Genomic DNA, 21,122 nt, shown 5'->3' with positions numbered 1-21,122 from the left:
TTTCCTTTTTTTCAGATACTCCGCACCTGACTGGGCTGTAAATTCTTTCACAGTTCACACGATACAGATTGTGGTCTGCACGAGGTCGCCCTGGCAGAAAACGCACAACCCTGCAATCGCTCGGCCAAGGGGAACGCTAGGCCCCGACCCACACTTGACAACAATTCAGTCACTGGAGTATCTGACATGCAACATATAACATACAAATCACACCATTATAATTTCAACATGCAACACACAAAACACACCAATACAACTTCCCCTCTGTTTCCCTTTTACCCAACCTTACTGGCGGCAAACTACTGCAATCGGCCAGTTCTCCCCTCTGTTTCCCTTGTACCCAACCTTACTGGCGGCAAACTACTGCAATCGGCCAGTTCTCCCCTCTGTTTCCCTTGTACCCAACCTTACTGGCGGCCCTCTGCACAACCAGGTGAGGCTTGATCAGACCTCGCCCCCCTTTTCCTTGGGGCCCACGCCCTGTCCCTTGGGCTTACCGTTTTCCGCTGCGGATTCCCTCCTGGCCAGTCCTCTTTCCTCCCTCGACCGAGGTCCCTACTCAGGAGCGGTGTGGCCGGTTTCCCCCACGAATCAGTAGGGTGCGCGCTGAAGCCTGCAAACTCCGGTCCGAGCTGTTCACCTGGTCGAGCCTGGCTCTTCCCGGCCCCCTTGGGGTGGGGCAATTCCCGGCCAATGCACCAAGCTGTAGGCTTATGCCCTTTACTTTGCCAGAGAATTGCTTACCCGCGTCCCCAGGACCGAGAAGAGAATAAAAAAAATTCCAGGAAAGTTTCTTCTTTGGAGAAAAGAGTTTTATTGCAAATCTGTGCACAGAGACAGTCAGCAGAATATAGTTTCTGAAATCTGACTGTCCAGCAATACGCATCTGCAAGCCTTCTTATACTTTAGAGTATTTACCCACCTCCCAGACCTCCCCCCAAAACTTCCCCAATCAGCTGGCAAGTTTCCAACTTATTCCTTATATGGCACATCTATATTTGCTGGCTAAGGCTGCTAGCTAAGCACTTCTTCTGCTGGTTAAGCATTTTCTCTGCTCAGTAAGCACCCCCTCCCACCTCCTTGTACACGTGTATTCTTTTGCTAGCTAAGCATTCCCTTCGTATCTCTTCTTATCTTGCATTACTTAAAGCAGAAGCAAAGCAGGAAACATCTTGCTAGTGGTTTTTAGTTGACAGCAGTTTTTTGGCTAGGCAGGAAACGACCTTCTGACCTGTAACTAACATCAGCAGTTTCAGATAGCTGGTTAGACAGGAAACGGCCTCCTGACCTGTCTGATTTAGACTTTGCAAATAACTGCATTTTTGGGTTTGAGCTTGTGTAACCATCCTAGCAGAGTGCCGGAATTTACTATGTGTAGATAATATTAATGATTAACCGTTCCCCTCTCCCTTCAATATCAATTTATCTCTAGTGGTTTTGGAATCATAACAGAGTTGTTCTTATGCATTTTAGGTGAGCTGCACAAGTATTTGGCAAGAAAATTCTTTGATGTCTTTCTCCTTTTCTGACTTAACTGAAATAGCAAGTACAACGAGAGAGAAAGTGGAAATGATTGTTGTGTGAGGGATTAATTAATCAAGAGCTCTTCTGGTTTGTGTATAGTTCACTTTAAAGTCCAAACATCTACTAGCTTATCTTACTAATTAGTAGGCTGATTGCATGTTGGGTTATCATCTTTGCTCAAGTCATGACCACCTGTTTCCTGAACTGATGAACCCATGTTATGATTTCTGCTGCTTAGAAAGGAGTACACCATTTTAATGATAAATGGAAACCTACATTTGAGTTTACATAAGGAATACCTTGGCAGATCATTGTGAAAAAGTAATGTGGTTTTATTATTTTTGATAAACTATATACCACAAAACCTAGCACTCACAAACATTTGATGAAACCTTCATATAAAATGTAAGACTGTAATTGTGCAACCCCTGTTGGAAGATTCGTAGTGCCTCATAACAATCATGTTACATGAAGTCAGAGTGGTGTCAGGTATTGGGTAGCAAACAAAGAAGGCAGGTTGCACAATACCAGTGACCATGGCATGGGCGTGAGAAAAGAGGAATATTGATGGGAAAAGTGGTGGTTTAAACAGCAAAAGTTTTAGTAAATCAGGGTGGATGGGACGTAGAGGAAAATGGCAGTTTTAAACACCAGCAGAGGTTTGAGTCAATCAGGGATGGAGTAAAACTGAGAGGAAAAAAGTGACAATTTTAAACAATGGCAAAAATTTTGAGTAGAGGCAATATGGGGTGACACTAAGGAGGTGGAATAAGTGTCTTTGGGTATAAATAATATTCTATTCAGATTCAGTTTATTGCCAGTTACTAAAAAAACAGCCATAAAAATTATTGCTTCATTTCTGAATCTTGCAAGGGCTGAACTGAGTGCATCAGAAGTTAAACTCTATGGAACATTTCTGAGTGAACCTTTCATACTGAATTAAATAATTAGCAAAGTATGACATCTTGAAGAAAGCAGTCTCCTCCCTGTTTCTTGTTAAATGCAGATATTGGGATTGTGATGATAGCAAGCCACTGAAGCTCTTCATTGTGGTGGTACTCTCTGAAGCACAGTAAGTGGGTTTAGTTAAAGATCTACAGGGTCAGCTGGTATACATGAGCATGTTTGTCTTGGCACCTGTGGAGTCTGATTTACAGTTGCTGCCAGTGCCATGAGGCTCCTTTTAATTTATACCAGCTGGTTATCCAGCATTCTGAACTCAAAACGAGTAATGACTATTTCAGTAAAAAGGTCAGAATTTATGCATGGACGAAATCTGTGTAAAGGTATATTTGCCCCCACTGAGATTACTCGGTGGCATTTTTTTCACTAATCTCATTTTTCAAAAGTGTTAAATAAGTTACCACACAGAATAATATATTGCTTTAATATTAAAGGACATTTTTTTGCGAGGAGATGGTGAAAAATTTGCCATGATTTTTTGTTTTGTTTTTAAGGGTATGGGGTTTTTTTAATTAAAAAAAAATGGTCATGGGTGCTCCCTTGTGAGAGCTGCGAGCTCTGTGGGTGGGCTATGTGTACTTTTGCCCCACTTTTTGATGGGAGCTTCAGTTGGGGAGATAGAAGCAGCACTCTCCTCTCTGCTACCTGTAAATACATGTTTGTGTATTTGGTGGGTGGGCTACTGATCCTGGAAATAGCACATAGTTATTGGAACTAGTAGCCATTGATAGCATTATTCTCCATGAATTTGCCCAACCCTTGCTTTGAAGTTATATGAATTGATGGCCACCACCATATATTGTGAAAGAATTCCATAATTTAACTCTGTGCTATGTGAAGAAGGGAAATTTCCTAAAACAGCAAGTGATGAATGCTAATATTTTCTTTTTATTGTTTCTCCCAAAGGTGGAATTCCATTATTGTTGTACTAAACCCTTCCACTATTTCCCTGAATTAAATCTCAGCCCTCTTAATGGATATATCAGTTAGATCAGGGGTTGTCAACCTGGTCCCTACCGCCCACTAGTGGATGTTTCAGCATTCTAGGTGGACGGTAGGGGGTTCTACGGCACAAGTTGAATCCTCCATCCATCAAGCATTGGTGGGAAGTAAAGAAATTTTCCCATCAAGAAAGATGCATTAGTGGGCGGTAGGTATAAAAAGGTTGACTACCCCTGAGTTGGATTATAATGGCTTTGCTCCAGAGGAATATGTAATCATGCCTTTTGCTGCATGTAAATTTAAACAGATTAGAACAGAGCATTCCAAACTGTGTGTCGCGACATGTTCATACGTTGCCTGCAGTGTGTGGGTGTGTTGTGCGAATGCTCCCCACGATCCTCCTGGGGCTGGAAAGGGGTTAGTTTAATCTCCTTTTTGCTGGAATTAGTGTGTCGCGAAATAATGCATGTTTAAAAAGTGTGTCACCAACATGAAAAGTTCGGAAAGCTCTGGATTAGAATAATAAATTCTGCAAGGAGAATTCTCTTTATCTTATCATGCTTTGGAAATATATTGCCATGCACAATTCTGCCCATACTGGCAAGACTGAATTTATCTTTGTTTGTTTCCAGGCATTTTTACCCAGTTTTCTATTTTTAAAACAATTGCTTAAAGTGGCTTTATATCGGCCTTAACATTAAGCTGAATTGGGGCGTGCATTCTGGTGACCAGTTAGAAAGCTAGGATCCTTGCTTTATTGTAGCAGTGGTTTTCATAGGATTGTCAAATGACGGGGGGGGGGGGGAGGATCCTGACTTCTTCCTTCCTTCACTATTAATGACTTTACTCTGCTAGGACCTATAACTCCCCTATCCTGGTTACAGTACTTCATATATCCTCTCACACACCATTATTGCATATGGGCAATAATACAACAGAGCTATAATAAGAATACTATCCCCCCCTTCCTTTATCCTCCCCCCCCTTTCCACATCTCTCCTTCCAGTCTTCAGGCAGGTCATTTAAAGTGTCTGGCGTCTTTTGCAGAAAGGAATCAAAATTCACCATTCCTGCTTGACATACAGTTTGAGCCTGTTTCCTTCTTGTAATATTTGTTGAAAAACAATGCAGCGCATTATTCTGTAAAGTGTTGCTCACTTGAAGGGAACTTCATTTGTGCTAAACGGCAAGTTATGCAGCTTATGATTTCTTGCTACTTCCAGGGATCTCCATGAGGGCTTTTTAAATAAATAAATAAATCTGCCCCTATGTGCAGTTTCTCATTTGTTTCCAAATCCTATAAGTATTCTTATGTGATAAGAAGACAAAAGTATATTTGGAAACCTGTGTCCACTTGCAAATGCCTTTGTTGGCTGCTAGGCTAAAATAGGTAGCGGAGTGAGGGGACAAGTTAACTGTCTTTGCTCATCAAGAAAAGGGGCCTTTATCATCATCATCATCATCCGCTGCCTGACGAAGTCTGATTTCTCCTATGTGGCTGGGTCAATACTTAAATAACCCAACCACATTAGTGCAATCAGAATGTATACATCTTTCCCATGGAATTGACACTAGAATGATAATGTGTGATGTTCAGTTCTGTTGTCTGGACTTGCATAATTATGTCCGCTCAATTTATAATTTAAATGTTGCCTCAGATGCTTTTGAAGCTGTTTCTGTGATGATCAAAATAGGTCCATTACAAGAATGAGAGTAGTGAAATGGTAACACTGGTCTACTGTTACTAAACATCAACAAAAGATGGCAGCTTTAGTTTACCACCTCTTAATTTCTCCAAGGAATTATTTTTGAGATTTAAACCTGATTTTCAGTTATGAGATATATTATTGATTTAAGTGAGGATAGTTACGTTTTTGTGAAAATAAATAAAAATATCTATTCCTGCACTGACACCTCTGCATTTGGCTTACCCTACGAAGAAAAGGCTGAATGTGGTAGGCCTCATAACATTTCAACATCTGCCATGCCGTTAGATTGAAGCTGGCTTTTTTCCTTCTCTTAATTTTTTTTCATATTTTTGCCATACAGAACAGCCCAGAGACACATATTTATTGATATACTGAAACTTCTGCTTGATTCAGTGTCTCACTGACCAATATTCTTAAAGGGAAAATACAATAATGACAATGAAAAAAAATGTTCTGTGGCTTTATGTATATTATTTTTGCGCAATACTGACCATAAAAAATTAAAACTTTGAACTGTCTGCTGTTTTGCCCCACTATACAATGAACTTATTTCTTGTTTGTGAAGAAAAGGTTGACTTAGAATTGCTGCTACAGGAGAAGCACTAGTATACTGGGATCTACTTACATAATTCTATGTGGGTTAAGCTGTGTGTGTGTTTTGATTAAATGAATGTTGCTTTCCAACATGTAGAAAAAGAAAACGAAAATTGATAAAGCCTGATTTGTGTTCATATGTTTGCATGATTTTTTTGTGTGAGTATTTGCACAACTTTTGACTACAGCTAACACTTTGGCTTCAATCCCAAGACCTCCTTGCATGTGCAGAGGTTGTTCGCACATGAAAGAAACTTGTTTTGGATTTCTCCTTTCGAGTTGTAACCCGTCATGCCCACTTGATGAAAAGTTTCTACAGTAGCAGTACTGAGCACTGCAGTCAGTAGAGAGATAAAAGGATGATCCTGTTGTGCATACGACCTTTAGATTAAAAGCTTTGAGTACTAATAATGTGTTAAATGCATTTTGAGGCACAAATCACTTTAGGAGAAAGCTTTATTTAATTATCTTGGTGGGTGATTCAGTTTTCCAATTTCTCTAATAAGCCACAGGGCTTAATAACAACTCTTCTGAATTCATACAATAAATTTGTGATAAAGCTCACTGTGAAGTCATATATTTTTTCCAAATCATAATGCCATCCTTGCTTATGGTTTGGTCACGTCTGTTCTTTGGACTACAACCTAGCATTGATTATTGACCTGCTAGGTATTGAGCATGATTGAATGTTCCTAGACACAGAAGAGTATCTTCAATGGTTAGTGTAAATGTCTCATCATTAGAAATTATGGAAGGTCAATTTACAGGGCTGCCCTGACACGTGAAAGTTTGTCCTTGCAAAAACAGCTCAATCAACATGTTATCTTCCCAGTACTTTGGGGAACTCAGATGAATTTTCTTATAGCAAATCTTAATAGCAAATTCCAACCCTACGATCACAGAAAATACAGTCAGCTTCTTGCTCTAGCCCAGGGGTCAGCAAACTTTTTCAGTAGGGGGCCGGTCCACTGTCCCTCTGACCTTGTGGGGGCCAGACTATATTTTGAAGAAAAAAAATTGAACAAATTCCTGTGCCCCACAAATAACCCAGATATGCATTTTAAATAAAAGGACACATTCTACTCATGTAAAAACACGCTGATGGGCCAGATCTGTGGGCCAGATCTGGCCCCCGGGCCTTAGTTTGCCTACCCATGCTCTAGCCATTAATTATTAAATGAGAGTCAAAATTACCTGTGTTTTTAATTGGTTGTTTGTGGATTTTGTTATATTCTCATTTTAAAGGGCATAATCTGTGTGCAGGTATATTGTCTTTTCCTTTTCCTTTTGCTGCAGTCACCTTGATAACCCTACACTGTGGATGGTAATGATAATAAGTTAGTTTATTAATCACTTCTGTATTAAGACTGTCTAATAAATTTACAAAATGTAAGAGCTTAAGCATAAAATACAATAAAAGAAAAATGCATTTCAATGTAGATCATATTAATGTAATGGAAATGCAACGTATGTCAATACACTGGTCAGTTGATTGTGCAATCATTTCCCTGAAATATTAGCATTAATCCACTTTCCCCCCTGCATTTCTCTCTTTCTCTCTACAGCATGTGCATTCCGCTACAATGGACTCTCATTTGTCTACCTCATCTACCTGCTACTCATTCCTCTTTTTTCGGAACCTACGAAAACAACAATGCAAGGTAAGCCTGTTTCTGGCTTTTAAAAAGGTACAGATAGATGCAACTGATATGAAAAATTAAGTTGCTACAGAAACCCTTTTTTTAAAATAGTGGACTATATATCTGAGAGAGAAATGAAACTATGGACAAACCAAACACTTCAGTAAGTAATTACAGTTTGATTAATCCAGTTTCTTTGGATGGTATTCAATTAAGTTTTACTCATAGTATATCCATTGAAATGAAGAAACAAGACTTATTTAAATGGCCCTTTTTGCCTTTAAATTCTGTTGAATAAGCAAGATATTCATGTATTTTTGAACTAAAGGGCAGGATTCACTGGACAAGACTCATCAGCAGAAGCCCTGAGTAAATGACTTCTGTTTGTGCAATGAAGTTTTCCCTTCTCCTCCTTCCACACCTCTGAAATTGGGTTGTAGGTGGGAGGCTGAGAGAACCCTCAGAACTGTGCAGGGAGCGGGGGACTGTTCCATCTGGCAAGCTGAAATACATGACATTGAATTATTTCCCCCGTTTCCTTTTCCACACTTTATGTTGTGTGCGCTGCCTTTCACTAAGAATCAAGGTACAAATGCTGTTTCTAAAACTTAATTACTTTAGTTCTTGTACTTTTTAAACCCCCCATTGGCTTAACTCTGCATGTTCATGTCTAAGGTAGAAAATAATACAGTGGTACCTCGGGTTAAGTACTTAATTTGTTCCGGAGGTCCGTTCTTAACCTGAAACTGTTCTTAACCTGAAGCACCACCTTAGCTAATGGGGCCTCCTGCTGCTGCTGTGCTGCCAGAGCACAATTTCTGTTCTCATCCTGAAGCACTATTCTGTTCTTAACCTGAAGCACTATTTCTGGGTTAGCGGAGTCTGTAACCTGAAGTGTATGTAACCCGAGGTACCACTGTAATTGTCTGTCAGCATAACACTGGATTAAACAAATAAACAAAACTTGTTAAGGTCTTATTTTAACTCACATGCACTCTTTGAGAAAGTATTGGAAGCTGACAGGCATTGCACACTGTATGTGTTTGCACACAGTCTACTATAGTAGTGAAGATTTGCTCAATTTCTTTTAATAACCTTTGTGGGACAGCCCTGTCCTACAGCACTCCCCACACTGCCAAACTCGGAAGCAGCAGCAAGAGAATTCAGCCTTGAGAGATATAGAATGGGATCATGCAGTCCATCCATGATATTTCACTCATGGGGGAAACCTATACTTCTCCTTTTTTGACAATATATTTAAGAAGACCGATGTGAAGGGGGAAACAGTGTTTTATTCTTTGTGTGCTTTGAAAAGTTCCTATAATAAATGTGTGGACTTAGTTCCTGGTGAGCTTTTGCAAGTAAAATACAGAAGTGAAAAATGAAAGTTTCTATGTGTTAGAAATTCACAGTGTTGCTAAATCTGTCAGACACTTTTTATTACAGAAAAATTAGAAGAACGGAGCAAAAAACAAAGCAAAAATCCAACAGTAAATGTCTAGATGTGGGCTAAAGTGTCTCTTAAAATGGTAAATATGATAGATGAGTGGCTAGATTGAGCACCTTAAGGGGAATACGGGTGCAGTTTTCCGATTCAAAATCTTTTTATGGTCTTCATTTTATGTGATTTCTTTTCTGGACCTTTCTGTGCAGGAAGGATGATTGACATCCTAAACTCCGCAATTCTCTGTAAGCAAAACACTACTAATGTTTGACAGCCATCCTTAATCTTCTAGCTCAGAATTTTAATACAGTACTATTTTCTTTTAATGTTTTATACTGGCTAACTTTACTTTCAGATAATCCATCTGGGCAATGCTCATCAGTGTTGAGGGACAGCTTTCATTTCTCTAGAAAGCTGTGGGCCAGATATCACTCATTAGTTACCGTGGTAACTTGGCGTCCACTCTTAACAGGAAGTCACAGGCAGCAGCAATTTTAGTTTTTATCATAGAAGGAATATACGCCACCCAAGCTTTCTGGTTCCTAATATCCCTTCAAGGGGAAGGGATTCAAAATCCAGTTTCAGCCCATTGTACCAGATTGTCTAGTGAATACTACTAGATCTGAACTTTTGTGCATCTGACTTGGTATTTTCAATGTCTTCTGTAGTGCCACATTTTGGGTGGAAAATGAGCATTCTTACTACAGTGGTACCTAATTCGTTCTGGAGGTCTGTTCTTAACCTGAAACCATTCTTAACCTGAGGTACCACTTTAGCTAATAGGGCCTCCCGCTGCCGCCACGCCACCTGTGCGCAATTTCTGTTCTTATCCTGAGGTAAAGTTCTTAACCTGAGGTACTACTTTCAGGTTAGCGGAGTCTGTAACCCAAAGTGTTTGTAACCCGAGGTGTTTGTAACCTGAGGTACCACTGTATATTCAACGTAGCTCTCTAGCCAAAGGTGAATTGTACCCAATTACCTGCCCAATCCTAGGCAAGCCCTTGCAGAGCTTGTCTGAGGTACAGGGTGGGAGTCTAGTTGGTATAAAGTTATAAACTGAAACAAAAAAAGCAGCTGGTTCCTGGCAGGGGGCCCCAGCCACCTTAACCCTGCAAGGCAAGAATACCCTACTCTCCACCCCCTGCACATGCCTCTTCCTAGATACACTGCCAGTGTTTTTACATACTTTCTTTGCAGAAGCCCAAAGCTATTTTAACCTAATAACAATCCTGTGGATAGGGACGTGGGTGGTGCTGTGGGTTAAACCACAGAGCCTAGGACTTGCTGATCAGAAGGTTGGCGGTTCGAATCCCCGCGATGGGGTGAGCTCCCATTGCTCGGTCCCTGCTTCTGCCAACCTAGCAGTTCGAAAGCACATCAAAGTGCAAGTAGATAAATAGGTACTGCTCCGGTGGGAAGGTAAACAGTGTTTCCATGTGCTGCTGTGGTTCGCCAGAAGCAGCTCATTCATGCTGGCCACATGACCTGGAAGCTGTACGCCGGCTCCCTCGGCCAATAAAGCGAGATAGGCACCACAGTCCCAGAGTCGGTCATGACTGGACGTAATGGTCAGGGGTCCCTTTACCTTTAATCCTGTGGATAGGATTACACTGGAAGTTAGTGACTTGCCTAGGGTAACCTAGTAAACTTTTTAGCTAAGGTTTGAACCTGCGTTTATTGCATCCAAATTATTATTACAGTCACTATTATCTCACTGCTTGTGTGACGAACTGTGATTTGGTCCTGGTTTTATGCTGCAGACTGTGTCAGAGATACTCGTGTGAAAACAGTTATTGTGAAGTCTTCCCATACATGTGTGTGCTTTTATAAACACATGAACACACACATTCTGTCTGTCTCAAAGGGAACAGGAAGTGGGGTTATTTGTTATTGTTATTTCTGAAGTTGCCATACCTCAGTGGTGAATGACAGTCAAAGGTTCACAAAGCAAACTTGCTGTAAAATAAATGAGGGAGGAAACACTGCTTTCTACCTTCCTGACTTCCTGTGCTTTTCTACATGCTTCTGTTTAGCCTTTGCACTATTTTTATTCCCATCACTCACTAGTTTATTCGGGTAACTAGGCTTTATACAGTTCACTTAATTTAATTCTTCCTTAAGTTATTTCTTTTTCCTCCAGTCTGATGTAGATTTTGGAAGGTGATGATTTCCCTGGGCTACTTAATGTTAAAACTGTACTTCGTTGACCTTCACTTTTTCTCTTCCTTCCTGTGCCATTTTGTTCTTCTACAAACAGCTGTTTCTCCTCTTATTTTCCATTGCACCTGGATTTCTCATTTGCGTGCATGAATTTCCCTGTCTTCCTATTTACTTGCAACACTTCTCACATATGAAAACTACAGATCTGGCTGATTTAAAGAGTTTAAATACTCTGAGTTCTGTATTTTAATATTAGTATTTGAAACTGCTATTTCACTAATATTATAAAGGTAATAAGCAGTAAAACATACTGTTATTCATCTCAATATGATCAAAGGAAAGTATCCCTTCCTGTAAAACGTTATTCCTAAAAGTCCCCTAGGCTGAGTGTTTGTGAATATGTTCTAGTGCAGGAGTAGCCAATGTGGCAATCTCCAGATGTGTTGGACTACAAATTTCATCACCTCCAGCTGTTATGCCCAACAACCAGGGATGATGAGAGTTGTAGTACACAACACCTGGAGGGCACCACACTGGCTTTCCCTACCCTAGTGAGCTCACATTTACAGTGTTGCCTGTTTCACCTTTCAGTGATCAAAGAAGAAAAGTCACAAAAATAGATCTAGCCACCCAGTAGAACAAATAATATCTATGAACATGGCGAGAGAGGAAGAAATCAATCTGTTGTCAAACTATGTTGTTTCCACCCACAAAATAAAGCCATTCCTCTTCAAACATTCTGTCAAATTAAATATCTATCTATCTTTATGGTGGTGATGTGGAATAGAGTGGAATGGTGAGCAAAGACTGCAGAATATAATTTTCTTCCAGATAAATCCCAGTTGCTGAAGTAATTGATTTAAGGGCAGATCTTCAAAAGTTTGCTTCACCCTGAATCTTTAATTCACATACTCTCAAATTGCAAACCAACAATGGAATAAAAATTACCACCAGGGGCAATTCACTTCACATTCAGCCCATTTTTTTATCACAGGTTCCGCTTTTAGGCAGCACAAAAGTCAGTTTCCCCTGTAAGTTTATATCTTACAGAAAAACAAGATGGAGATGAGGCAGTGAAGTCACCCCGGCCTTCTTAATCACTTTCATAGTAGTACCTCAAATATTTGGGTAATTATTATTATTTAAATAAGAGTTGGCAAAGCTCAAGTCTGCCTGAAAGCCTCTCAGATAAGCCTCAGTACATTCTGTGTATGTTTGTGTAGAGTTGTTACTCAGTGGTGTGGGAATGGTTCGTGTTCAGAGGTGTGTGCTCTTCACAATTGAGGTGTTCCATACCTGAGTGGTAGCAGTATGGTAGTTTTGAAAAACAACACTTTTCAAAAATGGGTATGAAAAAATACTTTAAATGAATGTATGCTTTTATAGCAGTGATTCTTAAAAACGGATGTGGACCTTTTTAGGAAACTGTGAACAGTTTTCAGGGAAGGTTTAAGCTTTCCGTCCATCTTTTACCAGTGATTTTACAAGATGCAATGTGTCATCATATGGGTCCATTACACAGAGCTGACATGCTCAATGAGGTAGACTGAAGCAGCTGCCTTGGGTTTGGAATCCTATGGAACAGCAGCCCATGGGCACCTTATCCTCCCCTGCCATGCAACCCAGTAAGCTAGGCTTTGGCAGGGGCTGCCACTGCCAATACACAGTAGATTGTGTGTGATATCACTACAGATGCTAACCTACGCTATCAGCAATAAGGCCATCATCTCTATGTGTATGATGAGAAGCATTTTCTGTTTTATTTTTACAGGGAAAGATTGATAGTACACAGCAACTAGTTATGTCCCCAGTAGCTGTGCAGCAGCTTAGATTGTACTGATAACACATGAAGGGCTCTTTGTATTTCATTTATCTAAAAAAGCAAAGAAAAGGAAGACTATCATTTGCATTTCAGTTAATTGTGCTGTGTTGGAAGGAGTCTGGATTGTGTGCAGGGGATGGTAGCATACTCAAGGGTGAGCAAAGGGGGAAGTTAATGTGGCTTGTTGGCATTTTTAGATATTGAAAAATAAAATGGTAGCAGACGCAGAACTACGTACATCTGTTTTTCATTAGAACACTTTGTTGGGCCTCCCCTTTAAATAGTACTATAGTTTAAACAATTGTGTTTTATTATGTCATCATAAAAAACGGGGAGGGTGATCCACTACATCATTAGGTATATATTTTTGTTATTACGCTCAACAGAAAGGCAAGATGCATTCCACTGTAAACTTTGCCAGGTTTTTAGTTCTTTCAAAAAAGTAGTTGCAGCCGTTTCCCATTATCTGGCTGTTGATATGGCCTTGCTGAAGAATATGCAAGAGTGTCTGGATTGACCATGTAGACAGTACTGTAGCTAGCCAGGAACATGTCTGAAGGAGCTCTTTAAAAGGGCTCAGTACACTATTGGCAAGCAAGCTGAACTGTGACAATGCCACCATTTGTTGTCGCACTGCTTTCAGTGCCATAAATCTCTTCACTGTTAGAAGACTGTCTAGTTGGTGCTAGTTGAAATTTGTCTGCTGTGGTAAACTTCCTTCCTCTTAAATAAATAAATAGACTATATTTATTCACAGCTTATTTCTCTTGCTTGAAGGCTCACCTCTCCCATACTTTGTTGCAAACAACATTGATCTTGTTCTACATCTGAAGTGGGCAATGAAGAAAATGGCTGTGGTCACATCTTTATATTTCTCAGATGAGAAACTGCTCCTCTCACTCTCTGAAATGGTTCAGACATTATACCCTAGTGAAAATTCCCAGCCTATTTAGTTTTTGCCGTGAACCTCTCCTAGTTAGTTCAGAAGGGAACACTAAGGAATGAAAGCTGTACTGTATTTATTTGACCATGGTGTAACACTAGGCATTTGATTTTAAGCACTCCCCTCCATTTCCCCCAGGTATTTAGGGAGATACAGCATTCAGATGAAATTTGGATATTCTAGTTAATTTGCTTCTTTTAAATCACATTGAGGAGGAAAACTAAGGCTGGATTGAAAGTTATCTGCAGAATAGAATGCCCCCTAACCCTAATTAATACCACAAATTGTTACATGCTCAAGGCTAAATTAAATAATAGTTTTTGTTGTATTCAACTAAATTTCACTCAGAGCAGACCCACTGAAATGAATGGTTCAAAGTGAGTGATGGCTATTAATATCAATGGGTCTACTCCGAGTAAACTTTTGTTTAATGCAGCCTAAAGTTTGGATGTTGAAGTGCATGCTTGCATTTTGTGAACTAGGCCCACCAGCCATGTATTGTGTTCTGCCATGTGCTTAGTGATCACCCTGTTCTTAAGTGTACCAGGGAAGCAAGAAAATTGAGAGGTTTAGTGAGACCTTTTGGTTGGCTGCCATACACAGCTGGTGGGCTGCATTCTGCTTGGTGAGTTGCAGGTTGTACAGGCTTGACTTGATGCGGAACAATTTCCCCCTTTTTAAGATATAGATATATAAAACCAAAAAATGTAGGCTACATGCGTAAGTGCACTTTGAAGTAGCACTGCTCGTATAAATGGTGTGTATGTGCATTTCACAGGCACATTTGATACAAGAGTCACATGCTGTATTGCATCAGAAAGGTTTGATTAATTTCCATGGATCTGCTCTGGAATTCACCATTTATATTCCACTTCTAATGATGAAGATGCTTTTAAAATTGTCATGTTCATCCACCTGCCAGGTCTGTGAGATAGATCACTATTATTCCTGTCTCATAGAAACTCTCCAGAATGTTTGGAATCCTGAATACACGTGTAACAATTTTCAGCCGTTTAGTTTCTGTTGAAGTTGTATAACTTGCAATGAGTTTGGGGAAATCTGGTGATCTTTGAAGCTCGAATAAGAGTCCTCTTGAAAATCATCTGAGAACAGAAGTTGCTTACATGCTGCAAAATACTTTTGAAGGTTGAGATTCGCTTCCTCAGAGGTGGTAGCTGTCCAGTTCCAAGGCAGTAGGGGAGAATGGCATTTAAGGCTGTGGTCCTTTCTTTTTCAGCCTAGCATGACTTCTGCTTCCTTCAGTGCTATGCGGAAATTGCATTGATCACAGAGACGGTTGTTGTGCCCTGAAGCCCCAGAGGACAGAGACTTCTTGTGTGGGCTGTCCTGATTTCAAATATATCTATTTAGAGTCAGACCTATGTTGGACCAAATCTCAGTACATACACACAGTATGTGTGCAATTTTCTGACATAAGATTCTTCAACAAGGCTCCTTTATGAGAAAGAGCTGAATATAAATAAATAATCAATCAATCAATCAATCAATCAATCAGAGTGCTTGTGTTTTGCACTGTTAAAGTATAAAAACAAAGCAAAAAATAAATAAAACCAGAGCTTGTTATTAAGAGTTTCTGTAATGGTGCAGGTCCATTAGTCAATTCTGGGTAATAGTTACTAAAACAGTAATTGTTCTTCACAATCTGGATTTTCCAGAAATGTTTGAATTAATTGTCCTTGCCTTCACTGCTAAACTGATTGTTAAATGGTACATTTTTGGATGACTAGCTTTTCTGATTTCGGTGAGAGTTTCTTGAACTTTTAGCAAAACGAATAATCGTCTAATCTAGAAGTCGTCAGAGCATAGATGAGAGTAGCCCTGTCTGTCTTACAGCACTGTGTACAGCTGGCAACCCAGCAGAAATTGATTAAAGGCATTCTAGGTCACAGCTGCCTTGTAGCATTGCTGGAGCCATGAATAGTCCCATACTGCAAACCTGAACCTTCAGGGTGAATGTGTCCATACCGAAGACCAACTGACTGTTTTATTAAACCCCCTCTGCACCAATCACTGTATTTTTTAGATTAAACTTTGTTCAAACTTATCCAGTCTGATCTTAATACACAGCCTACTGAAGCCTCACAGAATTTCTGCTGGATGGCTGAGACTGATCCCTCTATCATTGCTGTTACCAGATTCCTTTCCACTTACTTCCTTTTCAGACCAATCTGGCAATTGCACTCTCCCCTGGGTGCAGTGGATTGGCAGCAGCACTTGCTAGTGATCCTCCTCTCTGCCTGCCTCCCATTGCCATCCTATTGGGCTCAAGAGAGTGAGTGGGCAAATGAGCAAATGCTAGTAGTGCCTGTTCCTCATCCAGAAGAGAAGCAACTGGAGAGCACTGGTAATAGTAGTGGTAAGGAGCTGAACTGGCACAGGTATTGTGTTAGTACGTGTGTGCATGTGTGACAAAATTGAGCTACTGACAGCCCAACTTTCCTCATTTCCATCAACGTATTTTGGGATGAAAACACTGAAAGTCTCTTGATCAGGTGTCCCAAACACCTAATTAGTCTTGGGTGAGATGGAATAGTGTTTCCTTTAAGTCACAGCAGGGGTGCGGCTTTATAGTTGGGAATGGAATCTATAGTTGGAAATCCAGTTGATTAAAAGAGATCTGAGTCTAGAATCAAATTATTTAGTGTGTGTGTGTAACTCTGGCGGTTATGCAATTTTATAGCAAAGTACTAGCAGTTCTTGAGAAGAGAATCCAAAGGGAAGCAAAGCAATACGTTTGGCATCAGTTTGACTGCAGGAGTTGCATGAAGGAAGTGTATAAGACGCCACCCAACCGTCTTAGGGACTCTGGATTTGTGTAGGGTTTACTCCTTAGCCTCCTCCCACAAGATGTCCCACAAGACACCAGAAATTTAGGATCAGAGTTTTCCTTCTCTTAGATGGGTTATTTTCCAAGGTTGACGAACCCATCTACCCCTCATTTTCCTCTACAGCACGTGTAGAAACCACCTTCTTGACTTTTGTACGCACTATTGGTTTCATCTGCTCAGTCTTTAGGAGCCTGTCTGAAACCACTGTGAATTGGTGTAGCAAGTCCTGAAACAGATTGTATGACTGAAAGACAAATTTTAAAAACCTAGACAATATTTTGTGCCAGAAAAGTATAAACATTATTCGGATGTTGGTGTTTTTTATGGCGAGGGGTAAAATTCTGATGTTACTGTGCTTAATTGTAAGTTCATAATTTGTGATAAACGTCTCTCATCTTGTACTTCACTGGGAAGTCTTAGGAACTGTGGGCTTTGTTTGCCCCACAGGATGATCTTGAGTTGCTAAGGTGAAGTCACTCTGATCCTGAAAGTTTTGTGGGTGGGAGACAACATGGGCTTTGTATGTAAGCCACTTTTGACTCTTTGAGGAAGGGAGGGTATAGGTGCAGTATATAAATACAGGTCTGGCATTCAAAATTGTACTCCATCTCCCAGCTAGCAGTAGCCCAAATTGTTATACCTTGTGCTAACTCACTGCAGAAAGTACTCACATCCATGTATAAAGTCAGTAAACAGCAGCAAACACTATATTCTCAAAGTCCAATAGCTCACTTAAAAAGCTTAGTTGCTACTCAAAAAACAATGAAAGGGAATGAAATGAATCCTGCCTTTATCAATAAAAATCCTTTCTTTGTTCATTCATAAAATTCTCTGGTGAACTTACTGAGATCATTGTTTTGCCCCATGCTACACAGGGCTTTAACAAATTCTGAGGCTGTTCTTTAATTGATCTTTTTGGGTGCACTGTGATTAAATTCTAGGAAATTGCTAAGCTGTGACTCACATCATAAAATCCAATTAGTGGTTGGTTGACAGTTTGTCTCCCAGTTCAAGCGTCCAAGTTTCTTTTAATACCACATCAGTATATAGGTTATTGCTGGCAAAAGTCTTGAGTTTATTTTGTAAAAGAATGTTACGCATAGTCAAAAGTTTACTTTGGACACTGCTATAACTAAGGCATTTTTGTTTTAGCAAAGCATGCTTTGGTTTTGTCACTTTTGGCTTCGTTTTATGGGTTCAAGTGCATATTTAAGTGTTGGGGTGAAAAGGTTTTCTGTAATAAATAAATAAATAAATAAATAAATAAATGTGTCTTAAAAATGAACTGTTGTTAAATATGTTAGCCCCCAAAGAATCCAGGGCAGCAAACAGATACACAATTTAAAAATAAAACAAAGCAAACACATTCTAAAACAGTTAAAACATTTTATAAACAAATACAATTAAAAACATCTAAAAGCAGTTACAGTTAAATACCCTTTGCTATTATAAAGATTCATAAAATTGTTTGGGGGGAGGGGCGTTCAGTCATGAATTGCCAAAGCAGATATTGTATAGCCTGAGAGGCTGATTTTGCCAGGGGACACAGTTACATATTCCCATTTTTCATGGCTAAAGTATAGACAGTCATACTCGGGTATGTTCCCCAACCTCTTTGGGTGAACAAAGTACACAATAATGTTTGGGGGTGTTTCTCCATCATATTTGGGCAAGTACTTAAAGTTTATGTACCCAATATCTCATCACTTTGACTTTGTTTTTAGTGTGGCTGTTGGTGAGAACTACAAGTTATAATGGGCCTCAGAAAAGTAGATGTGTGTTCCTTTATTTTTTATTATTCTGTATTGCCTGGGAAGAGAATATGCTGTAGCGAGAAGCATGGCTCATATCCCACTATCACCTTATATATACACATCTTCCCAATCTGAAGCCTCCCCAAATTGTGTGGAGACACTGGCAGCAACTGTTGGGAGCCTGGGCACCCACAATTTTTTGTGCGGGTGTTTGGCACCCACACTGCTGGGCCTCTGACGCAACTTCCAGTGCCTCACGAGGCCCCAGAAGTTGCATCGGAGGCCTCACAGGCTTCAGAGGTAATACTGAAGGCCTCACAGGGAAGTCACATCTGAAGCCCCATGGTGCTTTGGACATTGCTACTGAGACCTCACAAGACCTTCTACGCAACTTCCGAGACTCCCAAGGAGCTGCTAGAGTGCGTGTGATGTAATGTGCCGTCAGATGTCATATTACTTACGTCACGTGCACCACTGGGCACCCACAATCTGGGGCCAAGTCGGGGCCCCTGTGTGGAGATTATGTCTAAGATACCTATTTGAATGGGATGAAGTACAGTGATTCCTTGGAAGCCAAATGCCTTGGCTCTCGAACAAATCGGCTCCTGAATGATTGAAACCCAGAAGTGAGTGTTCCGATTTTCAAACGATTTTCAGAAGCTGAATGTCCGGCATGGCTTCCGGATGCTCCTGCAGCCAATCAAAAGCCACACTTTGGTTTTTGAACAGTTCCGAGGGTCGAACGGACTCCCGGAATGCATTCTGTTCAAGAACCAAGGTGCAACTGTAATGAAAAGCAGAGGAGTGAGCCACCTGCACTTTTACTTGTACCTCTCACACATATTTTATATGTGAAAACGCATGGGGGAAGGACAAAATATGTATATGTATGCCAGGGCGGGCTGGACACTGCCAGCACTGTGACACTTGTTAATGAGAATATTAGAATGGGGATTTTTGTACTCTTTTCAAAGTTAATTTGTTGTTGTTGTTGTTTAGTTGTTTAGTTGTGTCTGACTCTTCGTGACCCCATGGACTTCTTCCACTTCTGTCTTCCACTGCCTCCCGCAGTTTGGTCAAACTCATGCTGGTAGCTTCGAGAACACTATCCAACCATCTTGTCCTCTGTCGTCCCCTTCTCCTTGTGCCCTCCATCTTCCCCAACACCAGGGTCTTTTCCAGGGAGTCTTCTCTTCTCATGAGGTGGCCAAAGTACTGGAGCCTCAGCTTCACGATCTGTCCTTCCAGTGAGCACTCAGGGCTGATTTCCTTAAGGAATTGATAGGTTTGATCTTCTTGTAGTCCATGGGACTCTCAAGAGTCTCCTCCAGCACCATAATTCAAAAGCATCAGTTCTTCGGCGATCAGCCTTCTTTATGGTCCAGCATTCACTTCCATACATCACTACTGGGAAAACCATAGCTTTAACTATACGGACCTTTGTTGGCAAGGTGATGTCTCTACTTTTCAAAATAAAGTTAATTTAGACCACCTTATAACAAAAACAGATGATAATGATAGTATATTGTCTATACTAGCTCCCTATACCAGAAAATGCCTGAATCGGCTCTTAAGCATTGTGTTTTTGGTTTTAGTTCTATACTGAAAGTAGTAGTTTGCTAGGGAACCTTTTTTTTTATAAGTCTATTGTACTTGTTGGTTATGTATTTAATTATAAATGTGTGGTTCCACGAAATGGACATATGGTGGGGAATGGGTCTTTCCCTTCCAGCTTGTTGGAGGCAGCCTATTATAACGATTGTTATTATTGATTAATTAAATTTCTATACTGCCCTTCATCTGAGGACCACCGGGCAGTTTACAATAGAAAAATACATATCATAGTAACAAACAAAAACAGCACCTCCCTATACAGTTTAAAAGTCCATTGATTGTTCAATTAGGCAAAGGCCTGGTAGAAGATTAATGTTTTTGCCTGGGGGCCTAAATATACACAAAGACAGTGCCAGGCGAGCCTCCCTGGAAGGAGCATTCCTAGAAGATTGTGCCTGTATTCCTAGTCTTTCAACATTGGAAGACAGATACTAATCTGAGCGGTGCAATATTTGAGGTTCATTGATGTACTGATGCTTGACTTTCTGGATCCAACACTGATCATATCTACTCAATTATTTCAACAGAGAATTGTGATTTGAAAAGAAACCTGCATATTTCTTAGACTCTATCAGAGTTTCTTATACAGCAGTATCTTCTCTTACTCTTTATTTTACCTATTTAGATATCATATCAACCCCCCACTATGCCCATGTCATATGTATTGCAGCTGCTGTTAATGGAGCAGCAAGTAGGGAGGAGGGGCCATGGAATCAGAGGGTTGGAAGGGGCCCAGGGTCATCTAGTCCAACCCCCTCCCCCACAGTGCAGGAATCACAGCTAAAAATTCCTGACTGATGGCCATCCAAACTCCATTTTAACACCTCCAATGAAGGAGAGTCCACCACCTTCTGAGGTCATGAACAGAGTGGACAAAATCCCAAAAGATTTTCAGGCCACTTTATGTTTGTGCATAAATCTTTCTTTCAAACTATCAAACACAAGATGTAAAACATTCCATTCTTACTTCTGACATACATTAGGAACAATGTTGTTATATTGGCATATTCTTGATCTTCTATACTGCAGCCCCCTTCAGCCCTTGTTGTGTTCAGCAAGGCTGGGAGTGGAGTGAGTCAATGCACATGCTGGCATTACAACAAATTCTAAATGCCTGAAGAGGGCTTAAGTCTATCAATATTATTTGTTTCCCTTCTAGTGAGG

At 40.4% G+C, this 21,122-nt stretch overlaps 1 protein-coding gene across 10 annotated transcripts in view; it reads left to right on the top strand.

Moving 5' to 3' along the window:
* The window catches only part of PIEZO2 (piezo type mechanosensitive ion channel component 2), a 213,815-nt gene that overhangs the window by 40,077 nt on the left and 152,616 nt on the right, over positions 1-21,122 (top strand). For all 10 annotated transcript variants that reach the window (XM_083449976.1, XM_083449981.1, XM_083449984.1 and 7 more), the window contains exon 2: positions 7,298-7,393. In XM_083449976.1, coding sequence (XP_083306102.1) covers positions 7,298-7,393 — 96 coding nt within the window. The remainder of the gene's footprint in view (positions 1-7,297; positions 7,394-21,122) is intronic.

This window comes from Podarcis tiliguerta, assembly GCF_965153285.1.
Source record: "Podarcis tiliguerta genome assembly, chromosome: 7".
NCBI lineage: Eukaryota > Metazoa > Chordata > Lepidosauria > Squamata > Lacertidae > Podarcis > Podarcis tiliguerta.
The sequence above is the reverse complement of the archived record's forward strand: the minus strand, read 5'-3'. Positions and strand labels throughout refer to the sequence as shown.